This window comes from Larus michahellis, chromosome 11 (genome assembly GCF_964199755.1).
Source record: "Larus michahellis chromosome 11, bLarMic1.1, whole genome shotgun sequence".
NCBI lineage: Eukaryota > Metazoa > Chordata > Aves > Charadriiformes > Laridae > Larus > Larus michahellis.
Window position 1 is genome coordinate 17,568,516 of NC_133906.1, and position 12,873 is coordinate 17,581,388.

The 12,873-nt window shown below is 42.8% G+C and overlaps 1 protein-coding gene across 1 annotated transcript in view; it reads right to left on the bottom strand.

Moving 5' to 3' along the window:
• The window catches only part of ADAMTS2 (ADAM metallopeptidase with thrombospondin type 1 motif 2), a 188,714-nt gene that overhangs the window by 109,476 nt on the left and 66,365 nt on the right, over positions 1-12,873 (bottom strand). The window contains exon 3 of the mRNA XM_074603897.1: positions 8,957-9,116. Within this exon, the coding sequence (XP_074459998.1) occupies positions 8,957-9,116 (160 nt within the window). The remainder of the gene's footprint in view (positions 1-8,956; positions 9,117-12,873) is intronic.

The following is a 12,873-nucleotide window of genomic DNA, read 5'->3' on the forward strand; positions in this document are numbered from 1 at the left end:
TAGCGACCTGGGCTTTCGCGTTGGACATGCCCAATGACGCCTGCCTACGCAGCACCAGCTCTGAGGCACTGAAATACTCTCCCTTTAACTGGCGTTGAGCTGATGAGCAACACCACATTTGCTTGTAGGGACATGCCTGGTGCCCAGTAGCCACCATTAATTAAATTAGTGCAGAGAAAGACCAAGCGATCTGTTTCTCATTCGTCAGGTGGGTCTCGCACTGCTATAGAGGCAGTGACCCTCCCCGTGCCTCTTCTGCAAGCACCGAGACACCAGCAGCACACAGCATCGCTTCGGTGGCCAGCCACCAAGGAGCAGATTTCACACAGCTGAGAACAGTCAGAACCAGCTAGAATACTTTTTTAATCCTTGGACCACTTCACAAGGCCTCACATGTGGCTCTTCTGTTGCAAGAAATGACAGAAATTTAGATGTTTGAGGGATATCCATCTCCCTTGCAACTCTGGGCTTGCCCATTGCTTTCATTTGAGGATGCCTGGAGCTTTTCGCCTGATCAAACCACTTCATCATCATTATCATGGACAGCAGACAAAATTTATGCCGCGTTTAGTCAGAAAACATTTTAAACAGAAGATGTTTATCGGCATTTTCTACTAGAGCTTATTTTAGTGACGCATACCAGATGCTATTTTGCGTATTGTTATTAAACACAGAGTTTGAATCCCATGGTACAAAACAGCAAACACTACATGCTACCCATATTTTTGAATTCTCAGTTCCAGAATCCATTTCCTAAACAGAGATATGGGTTGCAGAACACTTTCAGTTTGTCAGGACAGAATACTAAGGTCTTTCTGTGAACAAGTTTCTCCCCCTTTGTGCCTGGCAGAGACACCAGAACCCGCTGGATCGTTGCCATCCTCTCTCTTTCTCAGCAGGTTGGACAACATGAACACAGCTTGTAAATAAACAAACCCCAATAGGATGACACTTCGGGGAGAAACTCACCAGTAAATGTGAAATTGCAGAAAGCGTGTGGGTGTGCACATACATTTTCATAAGCAAAAACTCTTCGCACGCCTGTGGGCGGCTGCGCACACTCACACACGCAAGCGCTCGCATGGGCTCCCGAGGCAAGGGCTGACTTAGGAACTGCTGCTCTGATGAACTCCGCTCTTACACCCGGCTGTTACCAGCAAGAAACAGGATCAGCTTTCAAGAAAAACAAGGTTTATGTTACTCTTGTCCAAACGGCAAATATTTTGCTCTGTCTTTCCTCCCAGGAGACTGAGAGGCTAAACTAAGGATTGTGAGATCAATGGGTGTTATAAGAAATAATAAAAACGAACCTTAATGAAATCTGTTGCAAAATGTTTTGTCTCTATAAACGTGTCTATAAACAAACAAGTGTTGACTAAATGTAAACATAAACAAACAAGTGATTAATCAAGCTTAGTTTCACACACCCCTAGTGCTGAACTAATTGACATTAAAATGTGAAAAATAAAACGAGCACTTTCCCCACGCTTTCATCAGCGCTCCTCGCAAAAATTTTGCAGGAGTATTTGTATGAGAACTGGAAACGGTTGTTTTATAGACCAATATCGTCTTTATTATCATTTTGGTATATTTAGCTACATTTGGTAATGTTCAACTCCAGCTGTAAGCTGTTCACAGCAATCACTTAGGAGAGCCTTATCATAGTGTCTGCATTTAGTAGAGAGGCTAAAATGGACTCATCAGTCAAGAATTAAATTAATTTTATTTTTACCTTAGCTAATGATACAAGCAAATCAGTGATATTTAAACAAGCACAAATAACCAAGTTGTTCACCTTTAATTCAGGCGTATCTGAATGGAAGTAACTAACTTGCTCCGGTAACTTGCCTCATAGCCACCAAAACAGGAATCCACCTCCATTCAGAATAAAAAACATTTGGCCTAAGGTACGTATCCGAATCCCGCTGAAATCAATTTGACTTAAGTACATGCACTGAAGTGTCTCCTCAAAGTCTACATGGATCTCAAACTAATGAGAATGGCGGGGACAAATACAGAGACTGAGCTTCTTAACATAATATTATTATGTTTCTGTATTCCACATTCGGCGAGAGTTTATTAAAGGAAGGACCGCGGTTCTGTGGCGCGGATGGGAGAGGGAGAGGACAGCTCAGCATCAGGAATTGGACGCGGAGCCGGCCCGTGCAGCAGCTCTCGGCTCCAGCCTCTCCCTGCTCCGCCGTGCAGCACCTGCATCCAGCTCTGCGTCGCTCCCTGCTGCCCCACCAGTTTTACTTATCTACAAGAGGCTTTCTTTTCCTAGCGAAACAAAACAGGGCCGCAGCGACTACAGCATTAGATGTCATGATAAATAATAATGAGAAAGTATTTGATGCACGTTCAACCATTCCAAAAGCGATTTTTAGCATCTGGGAAAAGCAGATATTTAATGAAGAGCAAAAATCCTTTGAAGCTGCAATATACCTTCCAAAGCACTCAAAAATTCAGAAAAGCCCACTGTAAAAGTAGCCCACACAGCTATACTGTGGTCTCGGTACGCATATGCAACACCACACATCTTTAGTTACATGAGTACTTCCCTTCCCCCCACCTCCCGAAAAAACACAGCAAAATTACTAGTATTCCAAAAAAAAAAAAAAAAAAAAAAAATCTATTATCTTCATTATAATTTTATTTCCAGGCAAAAGAAAACTGACTGTCTCAGAAGCACGGGACAGGCTGACAGTTTACCTGAGACTATTCTGTGGCCCCACTAAGGCCACCCGCTGGGGAGGTCTTTGGTAGAGAATTCTGTCAACTCTAGAGAAACGAGGCCATTCCTTGCATTTCACACCAAGCATACGTAAGAACATCACCTTAGCATTCACCTAATCACCCCAGATGATTTATTGCACTGTTATAAAAACAGAAACCTTTAGATTTATCCTGAAGTTTCATATTAAAATTGCTGCAGAGTCTTATTTGCCTGCGCTAGCGAAGAACTGCTTCACCAGCTGCGCCTACGGCTGGGAAGGGTGACATCCAATGGCCAAAAACCACTCTCCAGAGACTTATTTTTTCATAAGTGCATAACCTTGCTTCTTATTCAAAAGTTGAATTGCAACTGAATTCTCAATCTTTCTCTTCCCAGAAAAGCCCCATGAATCTGCAATGTGAAATTCAGAGAAAAGCCAAGACAGGAGAAAGACAGATGTATTTATCATGCACAGATGATGTAGGAAGGAGACAAAAAATATTGCCATCAGTGCCTTACTGACTGCAAAATAAGGGAACGGTAATTAATCAGCAGGAGTACAGGCTGAGAGGAAATATTGATTGAATTTGGAGAAACTTCAGTTTCCTGAAGGAACTGTTCCCCTGCAAAGGTAACCAGGAAAGTTTCTGTAAATTAGAATGGCAACCAGCCAGCCTGCAGCCAAGCTGAGTGTCGTTTCAGGCAATCCAGAAAAATATACACCAGATGCACATTGGTTTCTAAAAAGTAATTTAAATACATTAGTAAATCAATGGCATCGACAGTTTGATGGGCTATGATGGAGGAGTCGTCTTCTGAAATGCCATCTTTAAAACCTGCAAAGCTCTGGCAACTGAATTGTTACAACTTTATTATATTTTTAACTTTTTCGTCTTTTCCAACAGCTTCTAGTGTTTTGTTATTTCAGTTTAAATCAACATGAATTTCTACCCTGCTAAATTGGCCCCCAGCCCCTCGGGACTGCCGAACATCCCATCAGTGTGAGGAGGAGAAAGGCTTTTGTCCTTTTGCACCGCGGAGGGGCAGGAGATGCCAGCGACAGCAGCTCTGCTCTGATGAGGTTTGGGTGTCTGTCAGAAAGGAGCGGGTTGCCTCTGTGGAGTAGAAGCAACAACTTATTTCAGTCCTTTTTCCTGACTAGTATGTGTTTATGGCCGGGGGATGTTAGCCACGCGCGACGTACAAAAAAGGAAACAGTAGTAGACATTAAAAAACTATAAAGGACATTTTTCACCCTAAAAAGGTACATTCCAGGGTCACACAAACCGTTCATATCGTTCAGCGTAAGCCACCACCCCCCTGCAGGTCTGACCATGAACAAACCCAAGTATTGCTATGGGAAGGGGTCACAAGTCTCCGGCGGAGGCTGAGAGTCTCTCCATCCCATCAGCCCAGAGTATGTTCATGATGGGACCTGTGTCAGGCTGGGTTTGGCCATTTCAAGAGATTTAATTAGCAGTTAAAGAAACAACAGTGTGCCCGGTTTAGGCACACTTGGAGAGTTACCTTGCTGCCTTCTAATAAACTGTTCTTGGCTAAGGTCATCTTTCATCAGTACAGTAAATAAACCTGTCAACTAAAGTTGAGTTTCTGTTTCTCATCAGTCAAGCAATACAATAAAACTTAGAGCAGCGTATTTAGACAATGATTTTGAGCGAGAAGGCAAACCTTAAGGAAGTTTTAGTATAATCATTTCCTCTCAGTTGATCAACATAACAGACGCAGTAATTTAGCTGGGGAAATGTGATATAAAGCTTACAAGCCTGATAATCAGATTGTCTTTAGAGACAAAAATGAAGCTGGTTTTCCAGACCTCACCATAACCATTTATTAAATACCTACCTTCTCTTCACTTAACATCTAAAGAACATTTAAGCAAAAATCCATCCGTTTCAAGGAAAAAAACAACCTCCTCTAGCTTGCCTATTTAATTCTAGTTCTATCGTGTAGGAAGTTTTACTGCTGTCAAGCAATATTTCTCATCTTTTTGAGAAGGAATTCAACTGGAAATATTAAAATATTTTCAACACGCTGCTTGTTTTTATCTAGAGGAAGATAAATTATTATATGCATGCAAGTAGTAAAAGCAGTTGCCAGAAAAAATAGAGTTTATTCCCACCATACCTGCAATACATCAACCACTACATGAAAATATTTCTCTTTCCAAAACAATCAGCCTAATTTGTAGTGAGCTCACACAGACTTTCACTCTGCTGCAGATTATTACTTGCCTAAAATACGATGTTTACATTTTTCCAGTACATTAACAAATAGTATTGTTTGAGAGGGGAAAAACAGGTAGAAATACCCTTTACTCTGTGATTCTCGCAAGCACCACATAATCCTACACCAGTCAAAACACAATGATTCAGGCTGCCAAAACAAGTATTTGCTTTTCCCAATATTCTGATAGCGTGTTACGTAAAGGCAAAAGCAAACTTGGTACGGTCTGAAATCAGGCTACAGCTCTGCCACTCGTTTCACACCCGTCCTCTCCCAGCATAGCCCACTTCTTAAAACCCAGCACGTCAGCAGAGCCTTCATAAAAGAAGACGCATACCTTCCTCTCTCCGGGGCTTAGGAGGTTGTGGGTTTTGTTTGTTCATATTTTTGAAACAGATGGAATGAAATCTCAATTTCCCTTACTATAATATAAAAGATAGATAATAGCGTATGGATAATGCTAGAAAAACCCTGCTGTCAGGTCCACCTCACCATATCTATTAGCACAATCTACAATTTCCTTCCACGGTTGGGGAAATATCATTTTTTTTCTTTATGCGTGAATCCACCCTCACAACCAGTCGATGGATCTTCCATTAGTCCTAGTTGTCTTCTGGGGAAGATCAACTGTCCCTCAGCTTCAGGGACCTCTCTCCTGCTGTCCTGCAGCTCCCTGCTGCAGCTCTCTGCCTGGGCAGCCACGGGAGCTTGCACGTTGACTCAGGGCACTGAGTCCAACAAACCACCATCCAGAATCGCTACATTTAGACCATGTCCCCGTATCGATTCATTACCGGAATAACTAAAGTTAGACGAAGTTTTCCCCCAAAGCCTCCAATAAATGACTAAATGAAACCACCCGCTCAGGCAGCATGTTGGGCATGAAGAGCTCTTCACTTCTGCATGGAGAGAGGAGGCGTGAAGAGCCCCCTGAGCACCACACAGGCCCATGACCTACACCACAGGAGGTCCCCTGCCGCCCAGTTGGGATCTTCTGCTCCACAGACCCAGCCCCACTTCTGCAAACAAGAACCTGGAGAGATTTCCCTAAGAGCAGTATCCTAACAGACCCACCAACTGTGAAGTACATCCCAAAGCTCTTGCACCACAAAATGTCCAGCGTGACCACTGCCCAGCACAAGCCCCAGGTCCTTGAAACAACGACTGACCCACCCAGCTCCAAGTTCTTGGAGTTTTCAATTCCTTTACCTCCTGTTTCACCGGGGAGAGAACAGCTTGTCCTATTTCTTGTGAAAAGAGTGCCAAAGATAGGAATATTTATAAGGAATTCATATCTATCTATCCAAACCCAAACATTCAAAAATCATGACTCACAATCCCCTCCCAAATCATGGGATTAAATTAACATATCATGGGATTTTGAAAGATGTTGTCTTAAAAATTATGGAATACCATATATTTTCTGTTACTCATTACTTCAAGATATTTACACAGTCAGAACCCGTGAAGTTTTTATCAACAGTTAAAATAGCCAGAAGCTCACCTAGGGAAAAAAAAAAAAAAAAGTCATCACATATTCATAAGATTCCTGGAGGCTGGACCTTTAAAAATAGTCCAAGTGTTACAATTCATCACATGTAAATTTATGGGACTTGGCAACAATGCAGTTGTCTCCAGGGATCGTGGAAGAGGAGGAGTGCTCTTGGTTAACCTCTTTTTTTTTTTTAAAATAGATACAGCATGCTGAAAGTGCCCTACTAAGTATTTCCTAAATAAGTCCATTGATTAATTTAGAGCACTATGGAAACACGCAGCACAGAATGCTTATCAACGCCCAGTCACTAAATATTTTGACGTTTGTTAACCAAAACTAGATGCATTCTGGAAAAAGACAAACTGGAAAATAAAATTACAGTTTTTGAAAGCTTGTCCTTTCCACGCCCGTTGCCTAGAGCAAATCAGAAGTGGGAAGCCAGGTTTAATAAAAAGTAAATGAGAACAGACCGGTTTTGTAGTGGCCGTTGTTAAAGGCAAAGAGAATTTCATGGGGAAAAAACCCATATAGTTCATTGGAGGTTTTTTTCCAAAATAAAAACTAATCTTTAATCAATTTTCCAACTCAAAAGATGGCGGATGAAAGGAAAGATTACCATTCTTAGTATTTTTTCCTTATTTTAAAATTTGAAATATGAAAACTCACGACTATTCCTACCTATCACCAACACCAGCTGTTCCGGACACGATGAGTGCTACGTCTCAGCCCGGCCTGCGTGAGTTCAGCCTTGCTTTTGCTTTTTTAATCCCACAGCACTGGCTGATGGCTATTATCACTTTGTGCCTCTGTACTAGAGCCCACAAACCTCAGTCTTTACGTGAGCACACAGCGCAGGTGAGGTGACACAGCGGCAGACGTCTGGTGGCATCTCACACCACACGCAGCTTTGCTGCTGGTCACGGCGGGCAGCCCACGAGCAGCCCCGCCGTCAGCTCCACGAGAAGCCACGCAGCACGGCGCTGCGTTTCAGAGCGGTGGTTTCAGAGCCTGCCGTCAGAGCCTTCCTCCAGCAGGTACCGCATGCCAGTAACTGGAGCTGATCTACAATTTATGCTTTTCTGTGTACCAGACTCCTACTCCTGAGGAATATTTACCATCCAAAACCAAAAATACTGCCATAAGGTGTGAATAAAATCAAGTCTCTTTTGTTTAAGAAGCAACACGGTGAGTGGCTGATATTTCCCAACACTGCAATAATTTTATAAACATCTACTAACAGAGCAACTTCCATCCTGTGAGGCTGGGATTGTGGCACTGGGATTGTGACTCCTGCGTCCCCCAGCTCTGCTCCAGAACGGGTACAAGGGCAACTAGAAGAGCCCAATACAGCACTGTATCACTCACAAAATTCATGGGTCATTTTGATGGCCAAAGTGGAAAAATAAGTTAGTTGAATGCTATTGCTTGCTTCCTTTTTTCTCCCCATTCCAACTTGAACACTGAGAAATTTATATTATGCACTTGGTCCTAATTTCAGTGCCCCATCTCTGTGACTATCTGTTCCCCCAGGTGGTTTCTGGGCATCATTATATGCAAGAGTGATGGTATACTTTTACAAGAGGTACCATATTCTTTGTCTTTTGAAAATGATTAAGGGAGCATAGTGGAGAGATGAGAATCGTTGCAGAGATTTCTACAGAGGACAAGCTAACACACAGTTTTATGCTTAAAAACGTATTTTATAGCAGTAAGACAATACTAGGGTATATGCTGCAAATAAGTCTGCAGTTTGGTACACGCATTTGGAATAAAAATCGAGCGATTTTGTTGTTTCCACTCAAACGACCCAGTTAATCTCAGTGTTAACATCAGCTGTCAAAACATCCACTTACCAGATTTGCATCCCTTATTTATTCAGCAAAAAAGGTGCAACATCCGAGCAGTTACCAGAGAAAATACTACATAGAACAGGTGTTTATGTTTAGCTCCTGTTATTCCATCACCGTCTATCACATACTTAGTACGTTAGATTCTGTACTTGGAAACACATAAATAAATCAATCAATTTTGTGTTCATATCTGAAAATACCATTCTTTCCCTATTGGAATTAAATCCAGTCCAGTGAAGACACCATCGGTGAGAAGCCTGTGTACCGTGTCAGCCTCGGTGTCCTTGGTGCAGCCTTCCAACACAGCCTTTGCAATGCCAGCACTGCTACCTGTCCCCGCTGCTCCCTCCACCGTCCCCTGCTCTGATCCAGGGACACAGTGGAACACACGACTTTATGCTGGCTATCTCCGGAGCCAAGGAAACTCTTTAAAGCATACACAGTTCCACCACCCTGGAGATGGTTTTGGCTGCTCCAGTGGTTGCCTACCCCATGCAAAGTGTTCAACTCCTTCCCTACCTCTTCATCCGCAGCGGGAGAAGAACGCATTTCCATTTTCAAGGATAAAAAAGCCAGAGACAGCAGATCGCACTGGCTCCGTGCCTTCAGATACACTTTATACATCAGCTGACGTTAACATCTCTGCCTTACCTTTATACAGGGTATCCGCATTCTCAATAGGAAGCTGCTTTTTGGCAGCTGCTCTGCGATAGACCACGTGCGTCCTGCCTCCTCCCTCCTCCTCCTCCTGGGCCCCCTTCTCCAGAGGTTCAATGAAGAACTCGTCCTTGTCTGTGCGAATCATGCCAGCCTGCAGCGACAGGGCAGAGATCGAACACTTTGCGTTACTGCACATACAGCAGACGTTGTGAGTAAACAGTTACAATATGCTTAAGCACACTTTAGTGCTCTCTAGAGAGCAATTAGGATGCAGAGAGGAAACCAGGTGAATTCTTTATTAGAGCAAAACGAAGCATCATTTCCCCAACTTGACAAGAAAGGACAAAAGGTACAACCCTGAACCAAAAGGACTTCTCCTGAAACCACAGGAGCACAGCATGGGTGTAAAAATCTGTCTAGGAAATACACTCTCCATTAGAAACAAGCTACAATGGACGTACTATGACCTTAGCTACCCGTCAGCTCCAGACCACTCCAGTGTTTACCATCTCTGCTAAATAAAAGGATCAGTTCAGTGCCATAAGCTGGTCCTGATGTGCAGTTCAACAGTCAAAAACTGTAGAGTCATCCTTTCTGTTCAGAAGCAAGATGGAAAAGTACTACCTCTCACATGCAGGCAAGGCAGCTTTGTTATTATTTCCCTCTTGACACAAAGGGTTCCACTGACAAAATACTCTTTCAAGAATTAGCCACAACTGGTTTAGAAAAGGTGTCAGTAGTGCACTGCCAAGAGATAAAAACTTATTCAGACGGGACCAGATACCCTGGTATGAAAAAAAGAGACATTTGCACTTCTACAGAGCACCTCAAAGGAACATCGCCCAAGCGATTCTCCCTGTGTTCAGGGGAAACCCCCAGAAAGTTTAAAAACTTTAAACAAAAAAGTCTTTTCATGAGTTCATGCAGGTGAAAGCACCCGGGCACCTGGATTGCCTGCATTTGTCTCCTCTTGCAGTCCTGCCCTACTGCAGAAGGTCACAGCAGCCAGGAGCTGGCTCACAGAGATGGCTGGCTTGAAACAATTTTTCTGCATATGTTTGCACATCTGTGTTTGAGAACTTAAACTAATGAATTCTTAGCTTGCAAACAGTAAGTCTTACTATTAAAGTGAAAGAAATTGTTTAGGTTATTATCGAGAGAAGTCCCAGATCTGATCTTCAGAATCTCCTTCATCATGCTCTTTCCCACTCTGCCCACTGATGACCTCAGAGTCACCGGACTTTCAGACTGGGCACAGGAGAATATTTTGACACCATGACACACTTCGTCTCGCTATCTGAGCTTCTGGGAGCCTAAATCCTCTGCTGGGTGAAGCCCTACCTCAAGTTCCCAGAAGAACCAGTTTGTCCCCTTTGAACCAAGTATCCGCACTTGAAACAAGTATCGTCTAAACACTCGTATCATATCCCAGCACTAAAGTTCTCATACAACGCCTATTTTTCTTCTACAAGCAGCAAACTATGTTCCTACTGCTATAAATACAGTATGTTCTTTGGTTCCCTCCTTGGAAAAATGTCAGGTTCATTTGTCATGTCTTAACTTACATTGGGCAAGATTTCCAGTCCCAGATTTCATATATATAATGTATACAAAAACAGATTGAAGGGGAAGGATTAAAGAAGCAAAATTATATCGAGGCAATTTAAACTGATGCCATCCTGCCTCTACAGAGGAAACTGAATTTGAAATCCTGTCCTGTTTCTTCTTATCTAATTTAGATTCTACATCAGACACAAAAAAGGTGAGACAGGCTCAGCAGCTCAAGGAAGCTAAGACAACCAAGAAAATAAGTGCCGAACCCAGAGAGACAGCAACTGATCTTTTACTGTAAAAAGGAATGCATGAAAAATTCAGAATTGATGTTATTCTCCGTTTAATGTATATTTTAATTGTATACACACATGCTTCTTCTGGATATTAAATATTATATCCAGAAATCTTAAAGTCTTGTTATGAGAAATGCGCAACTAAAGATCAAGAGGGAACAAGCATTTGCACGCTCGACCACACAGAATACGATGCACACGCCATACATACGCCCAGGAGAAACACACAGAGAGCCTGACTGTCACGTGAAGAAAACATGATTTTGCCTTTTGCAAGTAAGCTATATGGTGGCACACGTGTTCATATGTATTTCTAGATTGATTAAACCCACCGTGAACTAAGCAGCTAGTGCCAGATCTTAGTTTAAAATGCAGCCCATACTTCAGGATCCTGGGGAAAACGCCGCGGGACGCAGCTGGGGTACTGACGGGAGTTCGGAGGAATTTAGATCTTCTAAGAAAATTAACAGGGAGGCAACATCTACAATCAGTAGCTGAACTGATTAGACGGCAGAGCAACTTTTATAGGTGAGCTTTAGCTTCCAGGGCATGGTGGCCTTTTGGAAAACAAAACATCTGTTCAGAGTGAAGTCTCCTCCCTGAGGAGATGAAGGCAACACCCTGGGACAGACTGTAAGACTAAACCAAAGAGATATTTGAGTGCTGGTTCCCAAGACATAAAAAATAACAACAGTGGTCAAACGCTGATGTTTCCTGCAGATCCTTGTGCCTGGTGCTGACCCTTTTGCACGCAGGGGGATTCACGGGGCACTGAATACTGCCAAATAGCTGGCCATCCACCAGGGGCTCTTCCTTCACACTCTGCTTCTCTGATAGACACGACACCACCCTGTACATTCCCATGGCAGTATCCTCCCTAATCCTGCTGGAGTGTAGAAAGGAAGGAATTTAACCTTCAAACATGGCCGAACACTTCTTTTTTTCATTTTAATCTTGGACTAAAATAACTTTGCCTCTTACACTGGAATTTCTCTTTTTCTTTAGTCTTGAGAAACCTATCAATCGTTTTTGGTCAGAAGTATTAGGAATGAATTAGTGTGCATTTGAGTAGTAAAAGAATTATATATGTTTATATATTGTATATCCTACACAGCCTTTGAATTAGCCAACATATTATCATGAAGTAAAGTAAGAAAATATGACTGTTTAAGATTTTAAGAAGAAAATTCATTTAGACTGCAAGCCAGAGTCCTACAGCAGTCCACAGTTCAAGCCATCTGCCTAATAATATACCCATAGTTATAAATGATTCATTAAGAAATACGTGGGGCTCCTGAATGTCTCCACCACACATTTCCTTGCTGCTTTGAGCAAGGCATTTAACCTCTTTACTTCCATTTCTCCACCTCTGAACCAGCATAACAGCCTTGCAGGATAATTACAAGGGCTGATTTGTTATTTTTTTTGCCAAGTGCTTTGAACATGAAAAGCTCAAGATGAATTGCCTAATGCATTTTTTCTGATAGTACTCAGAACACCCTCAAAAAGCCACCATGAAAGTGAGATCACTTTTAGTCATCAACCGAACCCCAGCGTTGCACCCAGCCAAGCAAGCACCGCTCCGGCAGCACGGGTTTGCCCATGCCCTTCACCACCGCTCCTGTTCTTATCCATGGATGCCATCACCCTTGTGCGAGCTTGGCATGCCACAACAACTGTTAGACAACCACCAAGTTTATGATGACAACAGAGAGTGTTAAGTTGCTGCAATTTCCTGGAGAATGCCTCTGGATGACTAAATCAGAAATACTGCCTTGTTTGAGCAAATCTGCCCCTTCCCTTCAACACAGCTTAGACCAGAAGGACTTCAGAGAATCCTTGACATCCTCTGGACATTTACTCCAGGGGATGTGAAAGCAGAAATAAGACTTTCGATTATCAGTGTCGTGGTTCGCCAAGTTCTGAACAGAGGAAGAGTAGTTGCTTTCAGGAAATAAGAGCTTAAAGGTAATGGCTCACAACAGTGGTTTTTCTGTCCTATACTGCCTATTGCCCATCCTGGGACTGTCCAGCAGTTACGGATCAGCTGTGACCCCCCTA